Raw genomic sequence first — 14,835 nt, 5'->3', positions numbered from 1 at the left:
GCACAGTACCATCACTGCCCTGTATATATACACTGCACAGTACCACTCCTCCTGTCCTGTATATATACACTGCACAGTACCACTCCTCCTATCCTGTATATATACACTGCACAGTACCACTCCTCCTATCCTGTATATATACACTGCACAGTACCATCACTGCCCTGTATATATACACTGCACAGTACCATCACTGCCCTGTATATATACACTGCACAGTACCACTCCTCCTATCCTGTATATATACACTGCACAGTACCATCACTGCCCTGTATATATACACTGCACAGTACCACTCCTCCTATCCTGTATATATACACTGTAGAATTTGCAATAGCTGTCACTCATGTTAGAAGTGAAATCTGGCATTGTACTATACCTAGATTTCTCTGCCGTATCTGGGCATCATGAATCGTGGTATGTGTTAAAGGGGGGGGACCCACTGAGACTCTTTTGCCCGGGGCCCTCAAAAACCTGGAGCCGGCCCTGGGGGTGGGTCACCGGGCCGCGGCCGGCACTGCAGCTGTTTAACGCTATTGACGTGCGGGCCCGCGCCCGAACGTCAATAGTTAACAGCCGCCAGCCAATCTGAGGCTGGCAGCTGACGTCAGTCCCAGTGTGCATGTCGCCGGCGTCTGACATCATTGTCAGTCGCCGGCGAGTGCACGTTTCAGCTGCGTGGAGAGAGCAGGAGCGCGGTCAGGTAAGCAGAACTTGTTTTTTTTTGCACTCCCGATCATGTGATGGTAACATTCACCAGCGAAGCAATTTAACTTCTCCATCTGAGGTCTTATTCCTGCTGGGGGGGGGGGGGGGCGCCAAGCTCGGGAACAGCCCCGGGCGGCAAAAGCTCTAGCTACGCCTCTGCGCACAAGCTGTTGCTGCCGTTCTCCACGGGAGATCGTTGTGAGACACTCGTGGATTTTTGCGGACAGGGAGTATATTGGTTGTTTGTTTTTTTTCACCCTTTCTACAGTTGACACTGGCTTCGGGGATCAAAATGACAAGTAATGGTGAGTATGAACTCTGTTTAATGTACTGTATGTCTATATGTATGTCATGTATGTAATGTATGAATGTATTGTATGGAGTATGCATGGAGTATGTATGGAGTATTTTTTTTTTTTTCATTCAACACATTAGCCGGATGATGGGACTACTACTGTCCCATCATTGGCTAATGTGTCAATCGCTGTCACAGTGTGGTAGGCATCGTCCGATGGGACTTGTAGTCCCATCGGACAATGCCCGCACTGAGACACCCCGCACGCCGCAGAGACCCCGCACAGAGACACGCCGCAGAGACCCTGCACAGAGACACCCCGCACGCCACAGAGACCCCACAGAGACACCCCGCAGAGACCCCGCACAGAGACACGCCACACAGACACCCCGCATGCCCCGCAGAGACACCCCACACGCCCCACAGAGACCCCGCCGCACAGAGACCACGCTCACCGCACAGAGACCCCACCCGCCGCAGAGACACCCCAGCCGCTGCAGAGACACCCCGCACACCGCACAGACACACCCTGCATGCCGCGCAGAGCCCAAGAGAGCCCCGGTAGGCAGGTACACATCCCTGGCAGGCCCGCACAGACCCCACCCCCACACACAGACACGCACAGTGTCCACCCACGCACCGCCCAAACTCTTCCCCCCTCCGGAACAGGATGTTTAAGGACAGAAAGGGTTTATTTACATTCCGATATTTGTGTCCCATTGACTTGCATTGGTATCGGGTATCGGTATCGGCGATATCCGATATTTTTTGGATATCGGCCGATCCAATCCGATACCGATACTTCTGGGTATCGGAAAGTATCGCTCAACACTACTTAGGACCCTTTTCATCAAAGTATATTTCTCAGACTCATAATTGCATAATAGTTTTGCCACTCTTGGTGTTTTGTTTTCATGCCCGACCTACTGTAGGCGTGTTCCACAAAAGTGAGAAGAGATGTGGTGGGGTGGAGTGAGGCGAAGCCTATTGGGCAAATTCATCATAATTTACTATGGTGGAGGGCATAAACTACGCCAGAAACGTAAATCAGTCCTTGGCAGGAAAAACATTTATGGCGAAGGCACACGGAAGTTATAAGATGTAGATAATTGATTAAGACCGGTGTGGCAAATGCATGTCTTTATGAATTGGGGCCATAGTTAATCCTGAGACCCTTAAGTACGGTGTGTGAATTTTTGTAGCAAGCTCTTGTAATCATAGTTCTGTATAATTAGAATAGAAAATACCTTATGATTTCCCCAGAATGCAGCAAGTTTGTTTGGATCCACCACTCTGAAGACTTTCAGTTCTTTATCTTCCCACCTAATATATGATTCATAGCGCTTGTCATCAAGAAGCTTATGCAAATAGTCCCACAGGAACCTGCAACCTGGATTCACAATGACAGACTACTGACTTATTCTGTGTAATAGACATAATATATATATATATATATATATATATATATATATATACAGTATACATACGGTATATATATATATATACACACACCAAATATTAGTTTAAGCTTCGCTATAAATACATTTTTGCAATTAAAAAAAAATTACATTGAGACAAAATCTTTGATTGAAAGTAAGCCTCAATGCCTAGTTGTGACAGATCATTATTTTCTGTTCAGGGAGAAGCTCTTTAAAGGGACTTTTAAAAGTCCAGAGATTATAAAAATAAAGCGTAGAGTGAGCGCTTGTGAAATCTTTAAAAAAAACACATCTGCTGGAGTAGATGCAATACAGTTTGGAAGGTCATCTCAAAGATGTCTTCCTATATTATCATTAATAAATAAGTATATATACATACACACACATGTCTTGGTATTATCGTCGCTAGACATATGTGATATCAAAACGGAGCTCCAACCAGGGAAATAAAAATGTCACTATACATTTCTTATGTACAGTCACCTTATCTGGTGCTCTCTATTTGTCTCCCCCTGCCTTCTCTGCTCAGATTTTTTTTTGTTCCTCCAGCTTTGTTCAACATGATAACTACTTAAAACGACCCTCTGCGTGGGGCACCCCCAATGACAAGGGCAGAGCAATGGTTGGTGTAAGCCATGTTCTCCTATCTTACATTGCAGAAAAGGTCTGGTTTGATACGTAGCTGCCCTGAACAAAACATTTTCTGCAGTCTCAATTTTCAAATTTACCTTTTATTTTTCCATCCAGATAATCGATGTCCTCTGCAGACCTTTCCCTGGTTTGTGTTCCTTGCGTCCGTTGGCATAGATTGAGTGGTACATCTTGTCCATTATTCTGCGTAGGAGCTGGAGGTAAAGGATCTGTAATTAAGAATTGTCTATATCAGCACACAAGTCAAAATTTCACTTGTGCTCGTGCTACTGGGAGCAGCCTGCATGGCCTAAGTGTCTTTACTCTTCAGGCTTGTCTCTTATCAAGCACAGTTGGGATGTCATCAGTTAACAATTGCAAAGTGAGCTGCCAGCAGTGCATCTTGATGATTTGCCCAAATGCATTAATCAAACAACCATTAATAACTGCCGAAGTGTGTAATTTGGTAGATTTTTACATATCACTCTTATACTCAATGCTAAATAAATTGAGAATTTTTTTTAACCCTTTCACAACCTTGCAATTTTTTTTTATTTATTTTTTTTCTCTCTCCCCTTCTTCCAAGAGCGATAACGTTTTAATTTTTCTGCTTGTTTTTTGAGGGACGAGTTGTACTTTTGAATGACATCATTCATTTTATCATGTAATGCACTGGAAAGCGGGAAAAAAATCCAGTTGCATTGAAATGGAAAAGAATAGTGCAATTCCACATATTTTTTTTTATTACCATGTTCACTAGATGGTAAAACTGACCTGGTAATATGATTCTCAGGGTCAGTAAAACTATGAAAATACTAAGAGATTGATAGGTTAACTGCCATGGGTGAAGCTCCGATCCACCCGTGACTGTTAGGCTGCCGTCACTCCTGGTTTTGGTTTACAAATACTCATGTAAAATACTGACCAAATACTGCTAGTGTGACGGCAGCCTTAAGCTATGACAAGGCACATTCATCAAGTGTCCATATTTTATCCCAAAAATATCAGATAGCTCATGTACCACAAAAACTGATGTGTGAAAGGGGCCAAACACAGCACATATCCAGAAGGAGATATTGTAACTATGGTTGGAAAACTCTTTTTTATTCTGGACAATTTCTGCCCACATACAATTTAATCATTACTCGTTTATGATGCCATTCAAAAGGGTCCACAAAACTCTATGGGGATTAGAATGTTCATTAATATGATTATTCTGTTCCTAAACAGCAAGCATGTGGTCGGCCTAACATATCCTGTTTACATGGGGTGATGGATGCCGACTACCATGATTTCTGTGGTTGACAGATGTCAGTTTCAGAGGTCTAACAGTGGCAAAAGTCACCTAGAGGCTATGGTGGCATCCATTTAATAGGTCCATTAAACAGATAACCTAGGTGTGACAGTTTCATGTATACATCGAGAATTTTTTCCAAAATATATCTTTAATAAGGATTTTTAAAAAAGAGATTTGAACCCAAACCATGTTTATTGCTCTAAATCCTCTAAATCAGTATTTCCCAAACTCCAGTCCTCACGGCTCCCAACAGGTCATGTTTTCAGGATTTCCATAGTGCTGCACAAGTGGGAGAACTCCTGATACTTCCATAACCTGTGCAATACTAAGGAAATCCTGAAAGCATGACCTGTTGGAGTCTGGGAGGACTGGAGTTTGGGAAACACTGCTCTAAATATTGGTCGGCCTGCGCAAGAGCAGGAGGCTTCACTGTACATGTACAAGAAAATCCAACTACTGGGAACATGATCGCCAACACTGAGCACAATAGGTGGACTTTCTTAGAGGGAATCAAAAGAACAATACAGGGTAAATAACATACACATTTTAAAATTATTCAAATTGCTTAGAATTTAAATGATTTAATATGAAACATTGCTATTCGACAGCCACAACACATACAGACGTTGCTTTACAAACAGACAATCCCTGCATGTGTTGTGGCTGTCGAGCAGCCATGAGACATGGAGGCGCGGGGACTCGAACATAGTTTTCGAGCATGCCGAAGACAAACTGTTAAAGGAGAAGCGTACTCGCTCATCACTAGATGTCATGTATATCTGGTTTTCCGTGCTTGGGAAATATGCAAATAGTCTCTTCAGAGAGGAAGAGAACTAGAACTCTAGTGCTATCTATAGGAAGTAGCAATCCTAAAAGTCAATATCAACTCTCTAACGAGCCTTGTCACATGACACAAGGCTCGTTATTAAAGGGTTGACATTGACTTTTAGGATTGCGACTTCCAATAGGTGGCACTAAAGTTCTAGTCCTCTTCCTCTCTGAAGAGACTATTTGCATATTTCCCAGAGGAGCATTGCAGGTTTAAGCCTCCTCATGTCGGCATGCTTAGCATGTCACTTTCCACAAGGAGAAACGTTACTACTTGGATCATGCTTGGGAAGTCATATTTGTGGTCAGGTTAACATGTTAATATTCATGGTATAAAAAGTACATAAGAGCATACAGAGTAATGAATTTCTCACTTGTACTTATGCAGATCTGTCGTTGAAGATGGGGATTTTTTCTTTCACACTGGCTGAAGAATGATTGCTTTACCAAGCCTTGCCTGTGATTCTTGATGCACTGTAGTAATTCATACAACACATCACCTATAAGATAGAGAGGTACATTATTAGCTTTCATATCGGTAGGATGAACTACGTCTCTGCAAGCTATACTGTCCAAAGTACATGTTTGGATCTGTGACACAGACACAGCAAGAAAAAGGATTTCTAAAATGCAGATTTGGGGTAAGTTGGATTAACAATTTTGACATTTTGTGTGACATGTTGTTCAGAATGAAGTCACCATGGAAAAAAGCTAATCAGCTGTAATAGACATTCGGATTTACATTATTGTTACTTACCTCTCCTAAATCCAGTGCCAGCTCAATCGGCTCCTCAGCACGTCGGGTTATCATCACACCATGTAAACACCTCTGATGTCAGGCTATGTTCACATGTTGCATATTTGCAGCATTTTTTAAATGTCTTTTTTTTCAGCTGTGTTTCACAGTACCAGCAAAGTCTATGAGATTTCAGAAATGTATTTGTCAAAGAGCTGTGTTTTTGCAGTATGTCACTTCTTTCAGTGTTTTTCACTAATTGAAAGCAATGGTTAATGCCAAAAATGCTGCAAAAAGTGCACGTATCAGGTTTTGCGGCATTTTTGGGTGTAAAAACCTGATGAAGTTAAATCAGATTTTATGCACTAAACTTTATCAGCATTCACAGGAGGCAAATATACCCTGACAAAAGCTTAAAAAAAACGCTCCAAAAATGCCTCAAAAAAAGGATTAAACACTCAGCTTAACCTGCTTTTTTGACATAGCTTCTTTAATGCCAAGAGAGCAGGTTTTGTCTACGGAAAAAACTCTGCAAAAACGTAACATGTGAGCATAACCTTACAGTCTAGCTTAGGCTGCAGCTCACCGCATGAGTATTCAGTTAGTTGGCATTACTCAGGACTGGTAAGGCTTTGAACCTAGGGGCTCTGCTGTGCTTCTGGTCAGCTCTGCCTTGGACTTGTGACAAACCCAGTTCTTCTACATCACTGTGTACACTGTTATGTTGCTGGACAGATTCCAAACTCAACTGTACTAAATCAGCAAGTTAACACTGCTGCACAGCTCTCAGCTTTGCTCTTGAGGCAAACTCAATGCAGCTATATTGCTGAGTCAACCCCTCCGTATTGTGGCCAGCTCTGCATAGAACTCTGTGACAAACCTAGCTCTGCCAAACAGCTGAGCCACTGCCATACTGATACAGCCGAAACAAATAAAATATGGTGCTAATAAGAAATTCAGACTAGTGAGGCAGCTTTCCATGGATTGGAACCAATTGTTTTTAGCACTGTTCTGTCCGTTCTAGGAAGGACAGTATGGTTCCAATTATGCATTAAAGTTCACTACTATTAGTGTTTTGGTTTTGCTGTGTTATAGCACCATCTAGTGGTGGTTAAATTTATAACCTGTGTTTTAGTAATAATTAGAGTGTTGCATTGTGGGATTGTACCAAGGTATGCTGGGAGAGAGCGACTCCATTACTTTCCTGTGTACTTCCTGGGACACACGTGTTCATGTGCTGTGCTGAATTATCTCACTTACTTGCCATCCTGGTTAAGTTTATCCGGTAAGATTGTTACTTCTGTTTTGTAATTTTGTGTTCTACAGAATGTGATTTATTGTATAGCAACTAGTACTTAGGAAATCTATTATCTGTGACTAAGGGTACCGTCACACAGTGAAATTTTGATCGCTACGACGGCACGATTCGTGACGTTCGAGCGATATATCTGTGACGTTCGAGCGATATCGCAATGTCTGACACGCTCCTGCGATCAGGGACCCCGCTGAGAATCGTACGTCGTAGCAGATCGTTTGAAACTTTCTTTCGTCGTCTAGTGTCCCGCTGTGGCGGCATGATCGCATGGTGTAACATATATCGTATACGATGTGCGCATAGTAACCAACGGCTTCTACATCGCACATAAGTCATGAAATTATCGCTCCAGCGTCGTACATTGCAAAGTGTGACAGCAGTCTACGACGCTGGAGCGATATTGTTACAACGCTGGAGCGTCACGGATCGTACCGTTGTCGCGATCAAAATTTCACTGTGTGACGGTACCCTTACTGTATGTAGTTATATATAGAAATTGCATCATCCTGTATACTTTTCTATTAGTTGTAAAGTATCAGCTGTGTTATTATTTGGCCTAATACTTATGCATATCATTTGTATTATTATAGTTTTACCACGCTCATGTTTACCAATAAACAAGTTAGACTACAGAGAACAGTCTGCTTATTTGGGAGACAGAAGTGGTTTATGCCGTATGTCGGATCACACACTGTATCAACGTGTATGAAGACAGAACAAGCACCATATGTATTATTGCTAACATTGTTATAGTTTCTTGGCTCATTATTAATACTCATCTTAAAACATTATTGTTCTATAAGGTGCGAATGTTTCACACCATGATAGGTGCTTTTAGTCCTGGTATCATATTTTTGCTCAATCTGTAAAATTTACTTCTTTGGTGTTAAAGACACGCCAACTCATTTTATAATACTTTTTCAATATTTGAGCCAACTTTATTAGTGCACCAAATGTTAGTGCTAGTGGAATTGAAATCAGTTTCTCCTACTTGGGTAGAATATACTTTAATATTAAAATACCCTTTAACAACAATTCACCAGCTACTGAAAAATGTGCATTTTATAGAAAACCATAAAAAATGAATGATGTATTATAAAAAAAAGAATATATTTATATGGCAAGGCTAAAGCACACACCAGTGGACAATGTAGTACCTGAACTAGGAGAGCGGGCTTTAAAATCCAGTTTTTTAAGAATACACAAAGCTCTTCCATTCATTATAAACTTGCTGTCATCTGCTTTCTTTAGTGAGTATTCTTCCTCTGCCCACCGTAGCCACTGAATAACATCATCCTTGCTCCAAAGGGAAGGATGTATTCCTGAAATCCATAACGTGAAAATGATGAGAATTCCAAAAACAAGAAGAGGGATTACCAAAGTAAAAGTCAAATATGCCTTCTCTCCAAGTGGTGGCTCCAAATACTATAGAAAAAGTCACCATCCATACTGAACGCTCTGCATGTTGTCAGCTAAAGATCGGTTCTAAGATACATGGACTTCACATTGCTGCACCTCCTGAACCTAGAGGAGCAAAATCTGGCAACCAAACATCTCTCAAGACCTAGTTATAGAGTTGGGAATCTTCTCTGCTTAAAGTAGTTTACTGCCGCCCGAAACTTAGAAAACGTTGACCTTGAATACATTTGCGACATGTCATAAAAGTGATGACATTGGCGCAATTATGTTACCAGCACTTGATTACTACAAAGGCATCAGTTCAACTGTCTTAACACATAGAGTTAAAGGTTTGTCCGATTTGTCCTACAACAAAAAGAATGGATGAATAAGATAACCAAAATGGGGAACATTGCATTGAGAAGCCTAACAGGACATGGAGAAACAATATTTCCTGAATCCAATTAGTCAGAACTGTATTTACCCAAAAAATGGTAAGATAAATTACATATCGTAATGGTTTTACATAAAAAACTCATGAAATCTAGTGACACATTACATCCTGTGGGAAGCTGAGATCATATTAAACTAACAAGGTGGGCAGAGCAGACAGTATTGGCGGGGTGCTACAACAACCCTACAGAAACTGTGTAGCAAAATTATATAAGAAGAAAGTAGTAAAATGTTTTTATTTTTCTGTCTATGTTGATTTCTGTTGTTAATGCTCTGTAATAAAAATGATCAATGCTTACAATGGGGGTGCACATATTTTCTTCCCTATTTTCTTCTTATATATTTTACAATGACTAAGGGTGCCGTGGTGCGCCAGAAACGCGTCAGGCAGAGTCTTTCTCCTTTTTTAAAAACTGTTTTTTAAAATGTTCAAATAAACTTGGAAATTTTACCTACACTAGATGGACATGCTGGAAATTCCCTTCCTCCTTTCTCACTTCAGCTGAAATCACCAGCAGGTACGGCACCCACCAGTTATATTCATTTGCAACGGCTCACAAATGCATGTCTCAGCGTGTCAAGCTCCAACTTTTTCCCTTCCCCTCCTCTCTCCCTCAGATATTTTATAAACATGAGATCATATATAACACTTAGTTGGTTGGTCATCTGGCGCTCACCATTCCCACCCTTCCTGGACTTGTCTGTACATTGTCTCTTTGTCTTCTCCTTGATGTGTCTGTACTTGTCAATTCTTTGTCCTAACAAAATTAAGTTTCTTTCCGTCTGCTGATGTTGGATGTTTGGGATTCCTCATTTGAGCTCTGTAATATCTTATGCACTGGCAGACACTGACAGAAATACCCTGTGCAAGAACAATCTATGGGCCCTTTGCAGTCCAATAGCTCCTCAAATGCACAATTTCACCTCGTTTGAAGGTAGAAGTGGGCCCCTTACACCTCTTGGGCCCCTGTGTGGCTGCACTAATGATATGTCCACTTCTAAACTTATGCTCAGTTTTGAGGATTGCTTATTAATTATTGACGTTTAGATTCTAAAATTATAAATGGAAAGCAATCTCTTTCGGTAAGCCGATTCAAGCAAATTTTGAAGATATGTTCAACATGTTTCTCGAGCCCATTAGAGGTTGTATGTCCTGATTGTACTTCTCTGCTGTTTCTTATGCTTGGATAATACTGTGTTTTTAGATATGTCATGATGGAGAGATGTGACAAGTTATATGATATCTGATTGTTATTATTCTTTAAAATATTCAATAATCTTATTGTGAACTTAAAAAACCATGTTACTACTATATACACCGCCATTATAATATATCCTATGATTCAGGCCCCTTTTTATGTGCCACCACACTTTGGCCCCGATTCATCACGTGCATTTTTTTTTTAAAGTTACCTTTCTTCTTTAGCCTTGAGGTGTTCATCTAAATGGCACATGAGGTTCATGAATTTCGCGCAGTCGAAAAATGGCTTCTTTCCTGTCATTAACCATTTTTGCAATGTTGCATCTTTTTCAAAATATGATAAAAGATGCGACACTTTGAAAAACATGCATAAAACTACACCAGAGGGTGCCTAGAGTGGAGTTGTGCCAAATTTTTCAACTTTTTAAAAATTTGCAAATGATGAATCAGGTTAAAACAATTGAACTCTGCCCTGAAAGCGGGCGGGGGGGGGGGGGGGAGAAACAGGAAAACACAAAAAGATAGACTTTAAAAAGGGTGCAAATAGAATAATGAATTGGGTGCAAACAAGAGGCGCAAAACTAGACAAAAAGCAGTTGCAAAGGCAATAATTAAACCAAACATTTCTGCATTATTCATTGTTCTACTTACTGAGACTTCCTGGAACTTTGCATATCACTTCTTCAGTAAAGGAACAGTGTGGGTGACAATGGTCTAGGTCATCCTGGCGAAGGTGAGGAGACAATGTAATGGTTTGAGGAGTGATTGTCTTTATTCTTTCCTGCAATGTTACATAAAAGTCTTAGTAATAGCAAATTTTGGACCAGGTCCCCCAAATCCCGAATTCATCACTCCTTCCCCCACCCCGTATCTTGCAGACATCAGCTGGATCAGGCAGCCAGCATACTTTAGCCCTGAAATATTAAACACTTTTCTGTAAACATATGTTGCCACAAAGACAAAAAGTTTAAAATAAATCTGTTTTACAAAATTAAAAATAAAATGACAAATTATTAACATTATGTAGCTGAATAATAACCAAGGGTTAATACTGCATAACCACGTTAAACCATACCAGCAAATAATAGTAACGAATCTTCAAGAATATAGCATCCAAAACCATAAAATAATGGAAGAATTACCATACACAAATGCATACTACAATATAAAAACAGAAGAAATAAGGAAGGATAGGTAGGAGATGATGCAACACGGGGAATTAATCAAAATGAAAAATAAAAAGACAAAACAAACATGGAAACATAAGAAAAATACAATATCATAATTTTGGCATCTAATAATATAAACGAGACGAAACACAACACAGGTAATACATATAGAAACCTTTAATCCTTTCATAAGCGTTTCTTTCATAGGCTGCAGCAACTATAAAAAATAAACTGAGTATTGCCTACTCTCTCCGGGTCCACCGCTGTACCAGTCTGTTGTTTTTCAGCAGCGCTAATGTCACGTTGACAGCGCTGCAGCCAATCACCGAACTCGACAGCTTGTGCTGTCTACATGGGCAGAACCGCTGAGCTCACTGATTGACTGTAGCATGGTCGACGTGATTCCTGCACTGCAGACAAAAAAACAAAGACCAAGGAAGTTACCGACAGCCAGCACTTGACCTAGGAAGGGCAAGCAATACAATCAAGGGCAAGCAGTTTTCTTAAAGGGGACAACCCGCTTTCAAATCTATAATGTATGTAAGGTTGGAATCACATATGGCCGTAGCTAAGTAGTTTACATATGGCATTTAAAAATGAACGCCAGGTGGAAGATGATGGAGGAATCATGGCCTAATCATAGCATTTCATTTAATACTGGAATCCAGCCAAAAGAATTTCACTGCCAGCACAAAACTTCAAAAAGTCCCAAAACTTCATATTCTGTGTGTTTTGGTGGCAGGTTTCTGCTGTAGAGGGAGTGCTAAATCCATCCACATGTTTACTCTGTCTGAGAACTGGACAGTATAGATTGCCCAGTGTATTCCTGTGCTCAAATCCCATCAAGGACAATATTTGCAAGGAGTTTGTATGTTCTCCCCGTGTTTGCGGGAGTTTCCTCAAGGTTCTGTGGTTTCCTCCCACAGTCCAAAGACATACTGATAGGGAATTTAGCTTGTGAGTCCCAGTGGAGACAGTGATGATAATGCCTGTAAAGCACTGTGGAATATGATGGTGCTATATAAGCAAAGCATAATAAAACCTACATATAGAAAGTGCTAGGATCTGCAGGGGTGCTTTATAACTTTAAGGAGATTTAAGGTGGCGCACATCTCTGCAGGGGGAGCCTTCTTGGATCTCCATAGAAACTGAATGGCCAAGCAGCTCTAAGGGAGTCCTTCTGCCTCTTGTGCGACCCACTGGCGATGGCGCGTATGCGATGACGTAATCACGTACGTGACTGCATGTGCATGCGCCACTCACCAGGACAAGAGTCCAGAAGTGGAGCTGCAGGGGATCATATGAGAGGTTAGTATGAAAACTTTTTTTTTTTTTTTTAATAAAATGAATTAAATGGGCTTGAGGAGGAGCAAATGATGATGAATTAATGGTGTGGGACAGAGGACAGTGATTGATGTATTGAGGTGGTGGAGTGCAAATAATGATGAATTGGGGGTGGGGGAAAGCAAATGATGAATTGAGGGTTGTGGACGGGGGACAGCAAATGATGAATAGAGAGTGGGGGATGGGGTACAGCAAATAATGAATTGGGGGTGTGGACAGCAAATGACTTGAGGGTGGGGATGGGAGAGAAAGAGTGGTGGAGGGGGCATGAATTGAGTAAGGGGGAAAGCAAATGATGACTTGAGGGTTGGGGTGGGAGAGTGGTGGAGGTCGGCTTGTAAATATAATGAATTGGGGGAGCGGGCGGTACAGAGTGGGGGGCGTTGAATTTGCAGGACTGTGACTGGTAATGAATTGGGGGAAAGAGTACAGGTGCTAATTAATTAATATATTTATTGGGTAGAGAAAGGGGCTATTTATAGTTAGTGGGGAGCACAGTGGTGGATTACAATTTATATTTACAATGTTGGGTTACATATTTACTAATTATATATTAATGGTGGGTGCATGTCTGTATTCAGCTGCGTAGTGTAGAAGTTGGGGAAAAGTGTGGAATGTGCTCTGGAAGTGGTGCTCTAAATAACTGCGTGCTATTTCCTGCAGAGACGAGTCATGGCTGGAGGAAGGGAAGGCGGTCTGTGCTGGATGAAGAAGAAAAGTGAAGATGAAGGACTTCAACTAGATCACCGGTGAATCAGTGTGTTACCTATACATTATACATGATATATAAAGCTCCTGTGTATAATGTCAAAGGTGATCACTGTATTATCTGTACACTATACACATATACAGAGCTCCTGTTCTTAATTTAACAGCCTGATCACTGTACATGATACACTATATACAGAGCTCCTGTGCATCATGTCAGCGGTGATCACTGTATTGTCTGTACACTGACAATATATACAGAGCTCCTGTGTATAATGTCACTGGTGATAACTGTTTTACCTGTACACTATATACAGAGCTCCTGTGTATAATGTCACCGGTGATCCCTGTATTACCTGTACACTGACACTATATACAAAGCTCCTATGCATAATGTCACTGGTGACCACACTATAACCTGTACTTTAGCCATGACTTTTTTTTCCTGTCCATTCTCTTACCCTCTTTTGAACCACATCCATGCTGGTGTCCTGCAGACGTTGAGCACTGATCAGTGATGCACATCACTAGTCGGCATCTGGTTGTTGTGGCTTTCTTGTGTGAAAAAAATAATCAAATAAAAATAATTTAGTTGATTGGGCTAGATTAGAGACAGTAAAAATATACTGTAGTAATCAATGTCTACTACAGTATTTTTTACTGAATAAAGCCAATGTTAGTGTCAGATAGTAAAGTGTAAAAAAAAAATATTTGATTAGTTGATAAGACTAGATGAGGGACACTAAAAATATACTGTGGTAATCAATATTTTACTGAATATAGTCAGGGTTAGTGTTAGATACTTGCAAGTGCTCAGTAATTCTTCTTAACTGACATCCATTTAGTAAGTTTGTTTTTTATTTTACCATTTTTTTTGTGGTGCAATCAGGAATCTAATTTGAAACTACTGGCCTCACAAAAATCGACTTTTTCAAAGTCTTTTTTTTCTGAGAATTTTGTAAATCTCATGGTGGCCAAGACAAATTTATATGCCCAACCGATTTTGGTTCAAAACCCCACTTCATCATTTTTTATCTGGACCCCTGTAGATTCAGTAGAAATGATGAAGTTTTGGGAGCCTAGTCCTTCATATGGGGTTAATGCAGAAGCCAGAACTTCGACAATATTGTAGTATTGATGTTTTATGCAACACCCCACTGTTTCGCATGGCTATAACCCGTAAATGCTATGAGAACATCCAAAAATGTTTGCATTACAACAAAAATGCACAATGTCCTCCTTGAGATAACCCCAGCTTTGATCGACTTTTCAAGGTTCGGTTGTTCTTTGATCATTTCAGCTGAGGTGTCAAGT

The 14,835-nt window shown here is 40.7% G+C and overlaps 1 protein-coding gene across 2 annotated transcripts in view; it reads right to left on the bottom strand.

Moving 5' to 3' along the window:
* LOC138672004 (transcription factor ETV7-like) overlaps positions 1-14,835 on the bottom strand; it is a 46,617-nt gene that overhangs the window by 16,364 nt on the left and 15,418 nt on the right. Inside the window, exons 2-6 of one of the 2 annotated variants that reach the window (XM_069760093.1) lie at positions 10,952-11,081; positions 8,406-8,570; positions 5,572-5,697; positions 3,171-3,287; positions 2,251-2,393 (exon numbers count right to left, since the gene is read on the bottom strand). In XM_069760093.1, coding sequence (XP_069616194.1) covers positions 2,251-2,393; positions 3,171-3,287; positions 5,572-5,697; positions 8,406-8,570; positions 10,952-11,081 — 681 coding nt within the window. Of the gene's footprint in view, positions 1-2,250; positions 2,394-3,170; positions 3,303-5,571; positions 5,698-8,405; positions 8,571-10,951; positions 11,082-14,835 lie in introns of both variants that reach the window. The other variant, XM_069760092.1, reaches the window with a different exon arrangement.

This window comes from Ranitomeya imitator, chromosome 3 (assembly GCF_032444005.1).
Source record: "Ranitomeya imitator isolate aRanImi1 chromosome 3, aRanImi1.pri, whole genome shotgun sequence".
Lineage (NCBI taxonomy): Eukaryota > Metazoa > Chordata > Amphibia > Anura > Dendrobatidae > Ranitomeya > Ranitomeya imitator.
The sequence above is the reverse complement of the archived record's forward strand: the minus strand, read 5'-3'. Positions and strand labels throughout refer to the sequence as shown.